Here is a 15,672-nt window from a genome sequence, read left to right as displayed (position 1 = left end):
ATACAGAAGTAAAATAAAATAAAATTGGTTTAGTAGTGTAAAATCAAAAACAACCTACAGAACAATGTAAGATATAGTATATATATATATATATATATATATATATATATATAAAACCTTTTAATTAACAAAGAACTATAAAAATATATGGATTAAAAGTTGTTCTATGTATGCATTGTGCAATATCTAAATCTATTTGGTTGGTCATGGGGCTTGAATTCTGAGCCTGGGCACTGTCCCTCAGCTCTTCAGCTCAAGGCTAGTGCTCTATCACTTGAGCCACAGCACCACTTCCAGATTTTTCTGCTTATGTCGTACTGTGGAATCGAACCCAGGACCTCATGCATGTAAGGCAAGCACTCTACCACTGAGCCACCTTCCCAGACCTAAATCAAGCTATTTTGTATACTTCCCAAACTCACCTACTTGTTCTTAAGAGTGAAATTATTTAACATTCTTTCAGATGTTTTTAAATACATTTTTATTGTAAAAATACTGTACAGAGGGGTTACAGTTACATGAACAGGGTAGTGAGTCCATTTCCTATCAAGCATTGTTACCTCCTCATTTGTTTTCCCCTACCATTCCTTCCCTTCCACCTCAACAACTATACACCCCTCTCATCCTACCTCCCCCTAAATTGTAAAGTTCATTTTTCAACATAGTGTCTTGTACATCCCATTATTACAATAGGTCAACCTGTATCCCTATTTAGGCATTTTGTTTTTTCCCTTCCCCTCCCCAAGCTAGAGAAGTGTATATACAAGATGCAGGGCACCGACATCAAATACAGTGAAAAACAGGGGTTATATGGTGGAGGAGGAACATACAAAGAAACAAAAAAAATCACATGGTACATTATAAATATGTTAGGAACAATAGCAAGAAAGAAAAATCCACTTGTGTCCCTATCTTGGGGTTCATTTCACTTAACATCATCTTATCATATGTACATAGCTTTTGACCTATTCTGCTTGGTCCCAGACACATACTAGTTTTTGGCAATAAGGGAAACCATAGGACCTATGTTTCTTTGGGCATGGCTTACTTCACTTATCAGAAAGAATGACATTGCCCCATTTGTTAGGAAATGGAAAGTCTTTTAGATATTTTGATATATGTTTTTTGTTGGTGGTGGGTTTTTTTTTTTTTTTTTTTGGCCCTGGGGCTTGAACTCTGGGGCTAGGTGCTGTCCCAGAATTCTTCAGCTCAAGGCAATTGCTCTACCACCTGAGCCACAGTACCACTTCTGGGTTTCTGATGGTTAATTGGAGATAAGAGTCTCAAGGACTTTCCTGCCAGGAATGGTTTGAACTGTGATCCTCAGAAATCAGCCTCCTGAGTAGCTAGGATTACAGGCATGAGCCACCAGTGCCTGGCTTTGATATATGTTTTAAATTGCACTTTTATTCTGGGATTATGGAACTTTGGTATGTTTATCCAAAGTAACATTTATATAAACAATATTTAGTTTAGATAAAAATATTACAGGAGCAAAAAGAATAACTGGTGTTTCATCACATATAAACAGCATTGATGTAGATAATATTTAGAAATTGAGAATTAGACTGGAACACCAGCTTTCTTTTGGGGATTCTTTATCAGAACCACCCAACCTACAGCAGTTTCTGCTCAGACATCAAAACTCAGAGTGAGCAGTATATTTTAATTGTTTTTCTTTTAATGCAAGTGAGCAGTAAATTTAAACAGAACTGTATTTTTGTAAGTCAAAGATAAGAGGATTTGGCTAGAACTTGGGCGATCATAGGAAAGCCTATCTCTGATTCACAGAAATTGGTTTCATTATCGTTAGGAGTGGTTGATCTAAGTAAAGGAAATTTCTGTCAGTTAAAGAAGAATTTATAAAAAAAAATATTTATATCAGAAATAAATGATTCTGTTACATTTTAGTATGAACTCCGGGATGCTAGAATCATACATTGGAGGTTCAAGTATGTCCATAATTTCAATAACACAAATGGCATAGAGAACAAATATTTACATAATGCATCATATTGGATTCTTGAATTGATCCTATTTGGTCCTTTTTTATTTTATTTTTAGAACAGAAAAGCTGCAGATGCTTTGACTTCCCTCTCCCACTTGAGCGCCTACAGATGTTTCTGAATCTCACCTCACCACAATCACCTGGGCCTTACTGATATTCCTTGAACAAAATGGAAACCTCATTGTTAGATTCTTCACACTGACTCCTCCTTCTGCCTAGAATGAGGTTCCCCAAATATCTCCATGGGTACTTACCTTCTCCCTCAACTCCTTGTTTTGGCTTTCTCATGGAGGTCTTCCCTGAACAGCCCATTTAAAATTGTGACATGACTAGACCCTTCACCTCTTCAATTTTTAGCACCATGTCCTCTGTCTCTCTCTTCTAACAATCTGTGTACTCTAGTTTTTTGGTTCTGCTAGTTTCATTTCCTGCTTTCTGATGTTTGTGTTCTATTACAGATCTTTGTTTTCTCTTAATATTCCCTCAAAGCTAGTAGATGCTTCTACAGACTTTGTCTCCCATACTATTTCCCCTTCACTTCCCCTTGTACTTGATATTTGTCATTTATATTATTATCACTATCGAAAAAGATGAATATTTTATGTAGCCAGTTTGCTTAGTGTCCCAGAGTCTCAGTGGAATATGTGCTCTCTGACAGCCTTTGTTTTTGTTTCTTGATACATCACTATGACCGGAAGAATACACAGGTGCAATGGATAATGTTCAGGATCTACTGATTAGCTATGCAGGTGAATTTGAGGCCAGCAGTTTCAGTTTAGTGAGGTATCTGGTACACTTGAATTATAGGTTAGCATCAAGAGAACTTTTACTTCTGTGTGAAATGTAGATTTTGCTTATTAATGGTACATTCTGTTTCATTCATTATATTCTTACCATTGATTGTTTGATCTTTCAGCATGAGTCTGCAGACATAAGAATGTAGCAATAGAAAGTAAGGTAAAAACACAATTTAGCATTTTTGATTAATAAACTAAATATTTTTGCACAGGCACATTATCAAGCACCATGGAACTGGAGACTTTATTGGATTCACTTCAGATTTACTTCAGTAAATAGCCTCTAAAGCAGAAGATGTACAAGTAAGTCATGGTAAGGATTAGCATGCAGAAAGTAATGCATATATCAAAAAGAATACTTGTCTTAAAACCTCCTTTGATTTTGACTTATCAACACTAGTTGTACTGTTCAATTACTTATGCAACTAGGTGACAGTAAGTCATATGGACTTAAAGTCAAAGCTAAGCTTTGCACCAAGAGAAATAGGCATCCCAGCATTTTTAGAAGACTATGTTTTTCTTGTGACTATTTGAACTATTTTAGAGAAATATAAGTAACACTGAATAAGTAAACCTGAAAGCAATATGAGGTGTCTCTTTGGGGACTTCTGCTTCAAGTTAGTTTTGTTTTGTTTTGTTTTTGCCCTTTTTTATTATAGAAAGAAAGTGCTTTCCTGAGCATTAAATTGTCTAGGAAGAGAGGAGGAAAAATAACACATTAGATGTGACTTGTTGAATAAAGAGATTTAGCTAACACAAGACCTATATTTTGAAGATAGGAATCAAATAGACAGCAAGGCAGCAGAAAGGCAAAAGAAACAGCAGCAACAGGAAAATATTGCAGAGAGTCTGAAGCCCAGCCCCAGCATTCAGTGAGGGAGAGGGAAAGCTGAAGACACCATCACCTGATAAAACAGAAGGCCCTGGTGACAGTCTACAAATCATAACTGCAAGGGAAGTCCGCACCTGCCACAAGCCTTAAAACTTGTATGGAAATTGGTAAGACTGGTTGCTCTGACATGTTAAATTGCTTAGCCTTCTGCTTGCTGGGCAGGGACTCCACTGCTTGAAAAGTCTTTCTAGACCTTAACAGAGTCTACTTTGGTTCTGGATATTATCATCTGCTTACTTTGGTTCTGGATATTATCATCTGCTTACTTTGGTTCTGGATATTATCATCATCTGCTTACTTTGGTTCTGGATATTATCATCTGCTTACGTTGGCCTAGTCATTAGGCCAGTGAAACTTGTTCTTAGAAGAAAATGTGTTTGTTTTTTTTTTTAGTTTGAGTTAATCACAACTTAAATTTTATAATAAAATTCTAAATGCAATATATAACATACTAATGACAGCATCTAATTAAGTTTAAGTGTTTTTTATATATTTACCCCTGCCATGTTTAGTTCTTTTTTAGAATAGAGAGTAAGGTTCAGAAAGCTATAAACAAAAAAGTGCAAAAACATTTTTCTTTTATTTTTTAACCTCACAGAAACTAATCAGCAGCTAGAATTACACATATTTGACCTCAGTGTGTTACTTCTCATTACAAAAATAGCTTATTAAGTCAGTCTCTATACCTAAAGTTACCATTGTTTTTCTTACCATCTTTTGTCATGAAAACAATTCTAAAGCTATTTTGTAACAAATGTGACTATTTAATCAGCAGCAGTAATATTTTATACCCTACAAATTTCAAAGAACATACTAATATATATGCTAGGCACCTTTCATAAACACTTCCCCAAATAATTTTGAAGTAGAGCATATTTTCTATACAGCTTTAAATATCTTGGGTATACTATTTTTTGTCTTAGATAAGAAGCTAAAACTTCAGCCAAATTGCAATTAATTATTCAGTAGCTGCTTATCCATTTAATGGATTAACCAAACGCTCTGCTTCTCCTGTCATTAATTCGAGGCTCATTAGCTCCTCTTTCATTGAGTAAATGAAGAAAGAATGAGGAGATAAAGCTCAAAGTAGGGCTGGGTGGGGGTGGATTTTGGTGTAGAAAGAAGTCAAAATGTTTGCCATGATCATGTTTACAAATGATCAAAGGACAAGGTAGGTCATACATCAGAGAAATTTTAGACTGCTGTGTTAATCAAAAGAAACCCATCTAAATATCATTTCAGTGACTCAACTACTCCTTCCTAGATGAGTTGCTACAAACACAATGACTTAAACAACAGATTTATCATCTTAGAGGTCTGTAGGTGAGATGTGGGACACAAGACTCACTGAAGTACAATCAAGGCATGCATGAGTCTGCGTCTCCTTCTGGAATCTGTTGGAAAGAATCTTGCCTCTTCTAGTTACTAGATTTCCCACATTTTCCTTGGCCCTTGACCTCCATCTTCAGTCAGCAAAGCCAGCAACATAGTATCTCTTTGAAGTGACTTTCATCATCACATCTGTCTGTTCCCACAGCTAGGTTTTCCACTGTGAAGGAATTGTTTAGTAAAATGTGTCCTCCCTGATAATTCAGGGTTACCTCTAATTGTATCTGAAAAGCTCCCCTTTATCATGAAAGGTAATATGTTCAGGGATCCCAGAGACTTAGAGCATGGATCTTTGGAGGAGGTTTATTCTGCCTACCAAAATCAGTGAATCCCAAATTTCCATATTACTCTTCATGTTGTTTTGTAGCAAAAATGATAACCCTATTAACCCAAGGGTAATGGCTACTGTTTAGGACTCCTTTCTGTTTTCAAAGTGCATCACGAAGAATTCTCACATAGTCCTGTGAAGCAGCATTATTATTTTCAGTAGTTTAAGGACTGGTGAATAATAGCGTGGATGAATTCATACAGTTTTGACTCAGCACAGGGCCCAGAGTAACATTCTCCTCCATGTCCTCTTGGCGCCATAGTCTACCCTGGACCCTCTTTTCTGTTGTAAATAAGTTATTAGTAAGTAGAGACTACTGGGGAGAATGACAAAAATGATTTAAGCAGTGGTTCTAAAATTTTAGAGTGGCATCAGAAGATTTTATAAATGTAGATTGATGAACCCTAACTCCATAATTTCTGGGTGAATCATAATTATCTTCATTTCATAAACACAAGCTGCTGTTGATGGACTACATTCTGAGGAGAACTGAGCTAGAGAATGGAAAGCCTGAACTAGGACAGGGATTTTTTGTAAATGCCCTTTGCAGAAAGTCAACACGATGAAGGAGGAAGGAAGGAAGGAAGGGAAGGGAAAGGAAAGGAAAAAGTGTAGGGAAAAGGAATAGTAGGGAGAAATAGGAAGAAAAAAGAGTGAAAGGAAAGAGGATAGGAAGGAAGAGGTACAGGAAAGAAGAAGAAGAATATAATGAGCAAAGAAATAAGGGCAGGGGGGTATGGAAATAGAGGAAGATGAAAGAAATTAAAAATTGGAGGGAGGAAGAGAACATGGAGAGAGGGAAGGAGGAAGGTATGAGTGAGTTAATAAATATTGTAGAGAGATTGGAAAAAAAAGTAATTAAACTAGTCTAACCCCAAAGAAGTATAACAACTTGATCGGGGGGAAATGTTTAGTTAGTGGCTAAACTGGGTCTAAAACTCAATTCTTCACAGCCCAGAAGAATTGCTGACAGCTATCACCAGTTGCTATGTGCTAGAAGTTTGGTCCTAGTGTGTCAATGCTGATCGGCCATAGAACCTTTAAGAGGTCAGGCCTAGTGGGAGGTAATAGGTCACTGGAGATATCTCTGATGGGAATGGTTAGCATGGTTTTCACAGGATGGGTATAACTATCACAAAAATGAGTTGATATAAAGTAGCTTGGCACTTTTCATGAATACCTTTCTGTGCTTGGCTTCTTGCAGTTTTCTTTTCATTTCTCAGTTGTGTTGTGATGTGGGCCAGGAACCCTTGGGAAGATACTGGCCCCATGCAATTTAACTGTTCCATACATGAGAATCAGGAATGGAACAAGTCCCTTATGCATTATCCAGCCTCAGATGTTTTGGTCATAGCAACAACAAGCAGACTAAGACACAATTGTAGCCTTTCCTGAATCTGACCCTGTAATGGATTTAGTCATCAGAACTGAGACCACGTTCATAGCACTTCATAAGTGAAAGCTTGACATTCTAGGTTGCTTTGAGCAATTGCTTTGAAAAGACATCTGGATGAATTTTGGATATATAAAAGTAAAAACTGGTTCTGTCTCCAGCGTTTTATTAGTTTAGGGTATGAAGAAATACATCCAATTTGAACATGAGCGTTTTGCTATTCTCTCCCCTACATGTCCTACCCCATAGAATGTCATTTGAAGACTAACTTTTCATGTGACATTTCTTCGTGTTTCTCTCTACAACTCTCTGTCCAGGCACATGGTAACAACTAGTCAGCTGAGCATCTATCTGGCAATAGAACAACAGAGAGAGAAGAACCTGCTCTTCATCAACTTTCCAGAAAGGATTTCAAAGTTTTGGAACTTGGCAGCAAGTAATATCTCTGCTTCATTATTTTCTATCATTGGCATCTAATGTGAAAGTCTTTTTTATTGATGTTTCTGAAATGCTTTTACTAACACCACGATGGCCATTTGGCCATAAGATAATCAAAAGAACCTGTGTAACATTTAAAATGAAATAAGTGCCATGCTTAGAACTGAGGCAAAAAGCAAAAATGTGAGATGAGGAAGATTTGAGCACCATAGTTCATTTGCTGAATTTCTAGATGTCAGTGATGCAGAAATATATAGCCTACAGCAAATTTTAGATCAGCAAAGTCCTGGAATAGAAATAACACTCTATTTCCTGGGATGATTCATTCAAACAGGCTATTTATTGCATACATAATTTTAATATCACATGCACATATTCTTGTATGGTTATTCATACATAAATATATTTTATTGGATCTAAAATTAGCCTGACAGTCACTCAAAAGGGATGATGGGTATTCACTGAAAAGTGTGCATTGTCAAGATACGAACATGCTATGAGTATTTTAGTAATGACTTTAACATGTCTTTAACATGAAGTAGCCAAAGGACAACAAAGCCAGATCTTTAATGATACACAGAGTTCTTTAGGCCAATGCTTCATTGGAAAGGAGGAAGGTGTTGATTATTTCTTAAAGCCACAAAGAGGTAAACACAGAGCTCTTGGCTCAACTACTAAAAGCCTTGAATTGTATTTCTGTGGCAGCAATCTGCCTAAGAATTCCCTGGTATTCAGTCTATTGTAGTATATATGGAACTTTCGGAGAGGTCTTGTCTTTATTTCTGTACCATCGGGAAAGAATTTAAGGCAACCTGGAGCTCATTGACCTGGCAGAAATTCAACCATAGTGTACAAGTATTTTCTAGGCTGGTGTCTAAGAGAATGTATTATCTCCAGCCTATTTATCAAACCTCACAAAGTCACCAACTCATCTCTAGTTGGGGACATTCAAGATCAACTCCATTTCTTTGGCTAGATCTTTCTCTGTGTCTACGACTGCGTCTGTGTCTGTGTCTGTCTGCATGCCTGTCTGTCTGTCTGTCTGTTTCTCAATAGTTGTCTCTTTCCATCTAGGAATAATTCTAGCAATCTATTCCAGATATTTGTGTTGGACATCTGTAGCACAAATGTGCCCTATCCTTTGGCTCTCCCTACTTTTAGGTATATGCTCTCTCCCTTTCTGTAAAGGTTTCGTAGTTTATCATTGCAAAACAACAACATGTTCTAATCTTTAGAATTTAATAGCTCCCTACTGCACTTTAGCTTTATAAACAAGCAATGGGTATAACAGATTTTGTATATCATCTGCAAGCTGCTCTCTGAGGGTTGGTAGCATTTTAAAACTTCATTCTGAACCAGATAAACAATTAATTGGAAGATACAAGACTCACTTACCTAAGTAAAACAAATCTAAAATAAAATTCAGTTTTATTAGTTAAGGTCTCTGAGAAGCAAGTCATATAGTACTAACATTCCCCCACATCAGTGTTTCGCTGAGGTCAAAGAAAACATACACAATTTGCCAAGACCCTCTTTTATGATTGACAGAGAAGTTTATTATACGTACTGTTTTTAGATTTTACTAATGCAAGCTCATTTAACCTAATCTGAGTAACTATCTTCAAGTGTTAAGACAGCTGACATTTATATAGAACTTTGGAGCTTCCAAAATTACTCAAAGTGGCCTACCAAATGTGTCCTTCAAAATAACTCTGTAGACAGCATTATTATTTGCAGCTCTTTTATCCTGCTTTAACAGGAAGTGATAAGCATCCAGCTTTTGGTGACAGAACTGTCTTAAAGCAAACAAATGGCCATTTTTCTGTACCAGTAGTCCCCAAATCATGTCTCCAAAGCTTCCAATAATAAACACCTAGGGAGTTGGAGAGAAAATATCAGCGTTATGATTCTAACCTAGAAAAATTAAGTTAGACTCTCTAGGGCTAGGGCCCAAGAATTAATATTTTGTAGAAATCCTCTGGGAGACACTTAGGTGTAGGGAATCTGTGCCAGTAGTCTGTGTGGCTTCCTTTATCACAGCTATTATTGGAATACAGATGCTGTAATTAACTCTACATTCCTCTCATAAGTAATCAAACTAAAAGCAACAGCACACATGCCATTCTTTACCTCTCATTATTCTTTAACATGTATTTTAGGGTAGTTGTTTTAGGATGGAAACTATTTTTTTTTAAATAAGCATGGGAATGTTTAATTCTAATATCTAGAAATCTTAGCATCAAAGCAAGCCTAGAGAAGGTTTTCACTGGAGGTCTCCACTGAGCAGCCAGTGCCAGTCATTGACATTGGCACTACTAGCCTTTGGTCTGCATTAAGCATACCAAGTTGCCTGAAATGACAATAAGAAAGTCACTCATGACCAAATCTATACCACTCTTTTTCTTTTTTTTACCCTAAGGTTAATTTATTTCTCTTTCTTTTCCTTCCTTCCTTCCTCCCTCCTTCCCTCCCTCCCTCCCTCCCTCCCTCTCTCTCTCTCTCTCTCTCTTTCTTTCTTTCTGTCCTTTCCTTCCTTCTCTTTCTTTGCCTTCCTTCCTCTCCTCCTCCTCCTCCTCCTCCTCCTCCTCCTCCTCCTCCTCCTCCTCCTCCTCCTCCTCCTCCTCCTCTTCTTCTTCGTCTCTCTCTCTCCTCCCCCTTCTCACCCTCTCTCTCTCTCTTGTCAGTAATGGGGCTTGAAATAGAGCCTGAGCTCTTTTTGCTCAGGTCTAGCATCCTATCACGTTGAGCCACAGTGTCACATCCAGTTTTCTGGTGGTTAATTGAAGATAACAGTCTTACAGGGACTTTTCAGCCCAGACTGGCTTGAAACCGTAATCTTCAGCTCTCCGCCTCCTGAGTCGCTAGATTACAGACATGAGCCACTGGTGACTGGCTAATTTCTAATAAAATCAATTTCTCATTAACATAGCTTCAACCACCTTTATAATAGTTTACCTAAATTCTATTATTCCCAATAAAATAAATAATTTGCAAATAAGTCTGTGTATTCATTATGCCCATACTTCTCTTTTTAATGAGTGATATTTTCCTGCAGCTGAGTCTACAGATAAGAGAAGGACAAGCTTGGCATGATGTAAATAATACGACAGGGAGAAGAATTCAGTAAATCCTTATTATCCTATTTTTGGTGATGGGGAACTGTACTTGATAGGTGGAATAGCTAAATTTGTATGTAAGGTGACTCAGATTTAAAAATATGGGGTTTGAGAAAGATTCCTCTGATTTCTGAAAAGACAGAAAATGGCCAATGTGGGCTAAAGACTTAAAGAGAAACTTCTCTGAAGAGGAAAGAAGGATGGCTAATACACATGAAGAAATGCTCAACTTCTCTAGCCAAAAAAGAAATGCAAATCAAACCAACATTGAGATTCCACCTCACCCTAGTTAGAATGGCTATAATCAAGAACTCTAATAACAACAGATGCTGGAGGGGATGTGGACAGAAGGGAACCTTGCTGCATTGTGGGAGTGTAAAGTTGTTCAATCACTTTGGAAAGTAGTATTGAGGTTTCTCAAAAGACTCTACATAGAGTTCCCCTATGACCCAGCAATCCTACTTTTGGGCATTTACCCAAATGATCACAAACAAGACCATACTAAAGCTACCAGCACAACTATGTTTATTGCAGCATTATTTACCATAGCTAAGATATGGAACCAACCCAGATGCCCCTCAGTAGATGAATGGATCAAGAAAATGTGGTATATATACACAATGGAATTCTATGCCTCCATCAGAAAGAATGACATTGCTCCATTTGTTAGGAAATGGAAAGGCTTGGAAAAAATTATATTAAATGAAGTAAGCCAGGCCCAAAGAAACATAGGTCCCATGCTTTCCCTTATTTGCAATTACTAGTATATGTCTGAGACAAGCAGAAACAGTTAGATAAGTTACGCGAAATGAAGCCCAAGATAAGTATTCAAACGTTTTTTTTCTTTCTTGCGATTGTTTCTAACACATTTATACGATTATTTCTTTGTTGCTTTGTATGTCCCTCCCCCAAGGTATAACCCCTGTGCGGCGCGCGCCTTCTCGGCCAGCGAGAAAGAACGACCACCACACCAGGAGTCTTCTCAGATCACGCTTTATTGGAGAGCCTTTTTATTGATGGGAGAGCTTGAGCGCGAGAGAGCATGCACCCAAAACATGGCCGCTTATATAGGGAATAGGAACACGGGTCTTTCTATCATTGGTCGTCTGCCTCTCACCGTCACCAGGTGCCACGGGATTGGCTGGGGACTCTACGTGGCTCGCGCATGCGCAAAGCCCAGGACCCACCGTCCCGCCAAGCACTGCCTGAAATGGAGTGGTTACCTCAAAGCTGCAAGGGAGTGGGCGCCATCTTGTAATGGCGTTTACCCTGGCTCCCTACACCCCTGCTTTCACTGTATTTGATGTTAGTATACTTTGTGGAGGGGAAGGGAAAAAGCAAATTATTTAAGTAGGGATACAGGTGGGCCCATTGCAACAATGAGATATACAAGATGTCATGTCGAAAAAGGAACTTTGGCAGGGTGGGGGGAGGGAGGAAAGGCGGTGGGGGGAGGGAGAGAGGGGGGAGGGTTCCGGCATGTGTGCGGGGAGGCTGGGAAGGGATGGGAAGGGGAAACAAAGGAGGAGGCAACAATGCTTGATAAGAAATGTACTTATTACCTTGCTCATATAATTGTAACCCCTCTGTATGGTATTTTCATAATAAAAAAGAATAAAAATGTATAACTGAATAATGTACAACAATGCATAAAATGTTCATATAATAAAGTATCTTCTTTATTTATAAACAATAAAAATAAATGGCTTATGGATATTTTAAAAACACAGAAAATGATAAAAAAAAAAAAATGAGTGGCCCTCAGACTATATTGCAGCATACCTGCCCGTACTCAGGGCTTTGATGGGCTGGCAGAATAAAGGTAGTTTTAGGTGGTCTTTCCTCAGTTGGAGCTCTTGAAGGAGAACTTGTGTATTCATCTGTTCCTTTCATCCATTCATTTCATTCGTCCTTTTATTCATTCATGCAGCAACGATACTCCTTGCCAGTGACTCTTCTGTATGACAGAAATAGAGCAATAAACAAAATAACCAGAAGTCCCAGTAATGTGGTAAGTCTTTGGAGCCTGGAAGACAGATCTATTTTTCACTCTTTAGCCTCTCTCAATTACAAATAGCACTGGTGATCAACGACAGGGGCTTTGTTAGAGAGCTGACTTAAATCTAACTGAAGATACATTGGCCAAATTAGTAAGGCTGAGACTGAGTTATTCAATCTAAGCTAGTCAATAGTCTGAGATTGTTGAACTAAGCTAATAAAAATAGTTAATTTCCTTCCCACAAATACAGACAAATGTTCTAATCCAGAGAGGTTAGTTCTGAGAAAACAAACAAGCAGACACAATGGTTTCTCTTAACACAATTACTGATTTTGTGACGGTACTCCACAGATGACTACAAGGGACCTCAGGGAAACTATGATATCAGTAAACCAAACATGTGAGCTGAGATTAGGTTGTGTCCCTCGTTGCCAATGCTTGTAAACAAAAAAAGCCCTCCACGTCAAGACCCACAAGTAGATGACTTAAAGAAATACTATATTGCTCTTGTATGTGATGAATATTTTCTAATAACTATGCTGAAATCTAGGACTGTGTTTCCAGCTACGAATGTCAACTTACAAGGGTGAAAAGTACAAGATATACTAACTCCTTTTGTCATTCCAATTAAAGAATGTCAAACTAAAAGTTGTTGTGCATATCTACATGACCCAGCTTAATTTTAGTAGTGAACTGCTATAGATTACCACATATTCTCATGGTTAGGTGTAACCCTCTTATCAAATACAGAGACTAAATAAATACTCAGGTCCTGTGCATGAGCATCATGAACCATATCCTAGTTTTTACCCTGTGCCAAACTGAAACTAGTATTTGACTCTCTCTTACTTCTTTTATCCTCACTAGACTCCCCATCTTATTTTCCCACTCTATCTCTAAGTATACTATTAGCCATTGTATAATAAAGATGTCAGAGAAAGCACCATCTCACATCTAAGAACTATAGAAGAAACAATATAACCACTTCTGAGAAGATTCTGACCTGACAGGAAGAACCTTTTCCATTTTCAGACCTCCCTTTTACCCATTTACCATCAGTTATACACTCAGTACTTGGCATACTCCTTATGTATAGACACATTCAATAGTTACTCAGTGATATCCTACTAGGGTTGTTTAATTCTCCACTTAATATATTCAAGAACAAACCAAAGGTGTGAAGTGGTGGGCATGAAGCATGCAATCTGGTGGTAATGGTGATGAAAGGAAGCTATTCTCCACTTAGGTAAGATCTATCTTTCCCAGTTCATTAATTAGATGCCTTACATCAGCATAAAGTGCCTTTAGCTCCTCTTTAGCATGCAAATAAGCACTGGCCCATGGGCCAAGTATTTAAAAGAACTGTACTAGAAATGAAAGTAAGCAAATATATATTAATAAAAATAAAAAATCTGAAGGCATTGGTAGTATTTTTCTTTGTGATACTCTCCTTTTTTATTCCTCTGGACCCTGCATAAGAACTGATTCATTAAGATTCAGCATTGAGGGCATTGCAGTGAATTCTTTAAGTAATAACAGAAAAGAACAAGTTTCTTCTGGGGAAGACCTGCGGGCTTTCTATTAGAAAGCCCATGAAACATTCATATGTGGTACATTAGGCCAGAGTTGCACACAACAGAATGTTTTATGAAGGTTATAAAGCCCTGCAAGGATTAGCAAATCTGGAACCCCCAAATCAACTCCACTTTTTAAAACTAGCAATTACCCTTGTATTTTTCAGGATATGCTAGATTATGGGACTGTCACAAAATGACACCAGGATTTCAGTGATGTGATAGAACCAAAATTGCTTTGTCTTCCAGCTATTTTTCTCATATGGATGAGCAAGGTCCTCATCTCCAACATGCTTCACAATGACCCAGGATGAGAAAGTTCTCCAGCATTTGGAACACAACCCTCTGTGTCTGAGCAAGAGAAGAGGTAGTAGGCTTGTGGCTGCTGCTCTGAATGCTCTCTGAAAAGGGCGGAGAAACATGGCGGAACACATGGAGATCAAGATTAGAGAACACAAAAGATGTTACCCAGACCTTCATATCCCCTTTGCTACAACAAACATAACAAAAACTGGAAAAAATAAAAGATGTAGCTACTGTCACAAATGAAGGAGAATGGAGATGTGGTACTTAAACTGTACTCTCCACTGAACTATGCCACAGTAGTGGTGTGCTAGCTTCAAACCCCTCAAATTGTTTATTTTAATTAGTATTTCTCTATCTTTTTACTCTATCTATAAAGAGACATTCTAGATATTTGTTTTCTTAAATGGCCTCCTCATGAAATATTAATACCACAAACCTACTAAATATCTATGTATGTAGTGTATACATAAACAGTGCATGTCTATACCTGAGCTATGTCCATAAAGAGAATAAGAACCACTATTTATCTCCTTGGAGATGAGCACCACCCTTGGATGAAAAAGGTAAGCCAGAGTGTGAGGCCCAGAGTTCAAGCCCCAATACTGGTACAAAGAAAAGAATAGATAAGAAAAGCAAGTAGGTTCCATTGTGGTGGGAAGAGGAGTTGGAGGAAGACCTGTCTTTGAGAGAAACTCTACCAGCTTCAGCTAGTATCTAGTGACACAGGGCATAGGCCCTGGAACTTAATGGCACACTTTTAAATCTATAACTCTTTTTGTAGGAGACTTTTGAGGTTGAGCAAACTTTTCTCAAGAATCCCAGTGTTTTTGTATATTGCCAAGAACAAAACTCATGGTAAATTTCCTTAGCAGTATAATTTCTTCTACTGTGTGTGTGGTCCTGTTGTTTGAACTCAGGGCCTATCTATGGTCTCTTAATCCTACGGAGCTGTGAATTTCCTCATTTAGAAAGTAGAGATTATAGTCGGGCGCTGGTGGCTCACGCCTGTAATCCTAGCTACTCAGGAGGCTGAGATCTGAGGATCGTGGTTCAAAGCCAGCCCGGGCAGGAGAGACCGTGAGACTCCTATCTCCAATAAACCACCAGAAAACTGGAAGTGGCGCTGTAGCTCAAGTGGTAGAGCGCTCGCCTTGAGCTGAAGAGCTGAGGGACAGCGCCCAGGCCCGGAGTTCAAGCCCCATGACCGACAAAAAAAAAAAAAGAAAGTAGAGATTATAATGCTTGTCATTCTGGGCATGGTATGCATGTCCATGGTCTTAGCTAATGGGGAAGTAGATGGTGAAGGAATAGCCAGACAAAAGCATGAGACTATCTAAAAAATGAACTAATATGAAGTGGGATGGAGAGGTAAGGCTCAAAGCCCTGAATTCAATGTTTGTTACCACCAAAAATATAAATAAATAAATAATAG

The 15,672-nt window shown here is 38.1% G+C and overlaps 1 protein-coding gene across 1 annotated transcript in view; it reads left to right on the top strand.

Annotated features, from left to right (window-relative positions):
• Positions 1-11,784, top strand: part of LOC138824644 (uncharacterized) — a 73,399-nt gene extending 61,615 nt beyond the window's left edge. Inside the window, exon 4 of the mRNA XM_070018613.1 lies at positions 11,275-11,784. Within this exon, the coding sequence (XP_069874714.1) occupies positions 11,275-11,665 (391 nt within the window). The 3' untranslated portion in view covers positions 11,666-11,784. The remainder of the gene's footprint in view (positions 1-11,274) is intronic.
• The last annotated feature ends 3,888 nt before the right edge of the window (positions 11,785-15,672 follow it).

This window comes from Dipodomys merriami, unplaced genomic scaffold, assembly GCF_024711535.1.
Source record: "Dipodomys merriami isolate MVZ:Mamm:240054 unplaced genomic scaffold, mDipMer1.0.p SCAF_13, whole genome shotgun sequence".
NCBI classification, from domain to species: Eukaryota; Metazoa; Chordata; class Mammalia; order Rodentia; family Heteromyidae; genus Dipodomys; species Dipodomys merriami.
The sequence above is the reverse complement of the archived record's forward strand: the minus strand, read 5'-3'. Positions and strand labels throughout refer to the sequence as shown.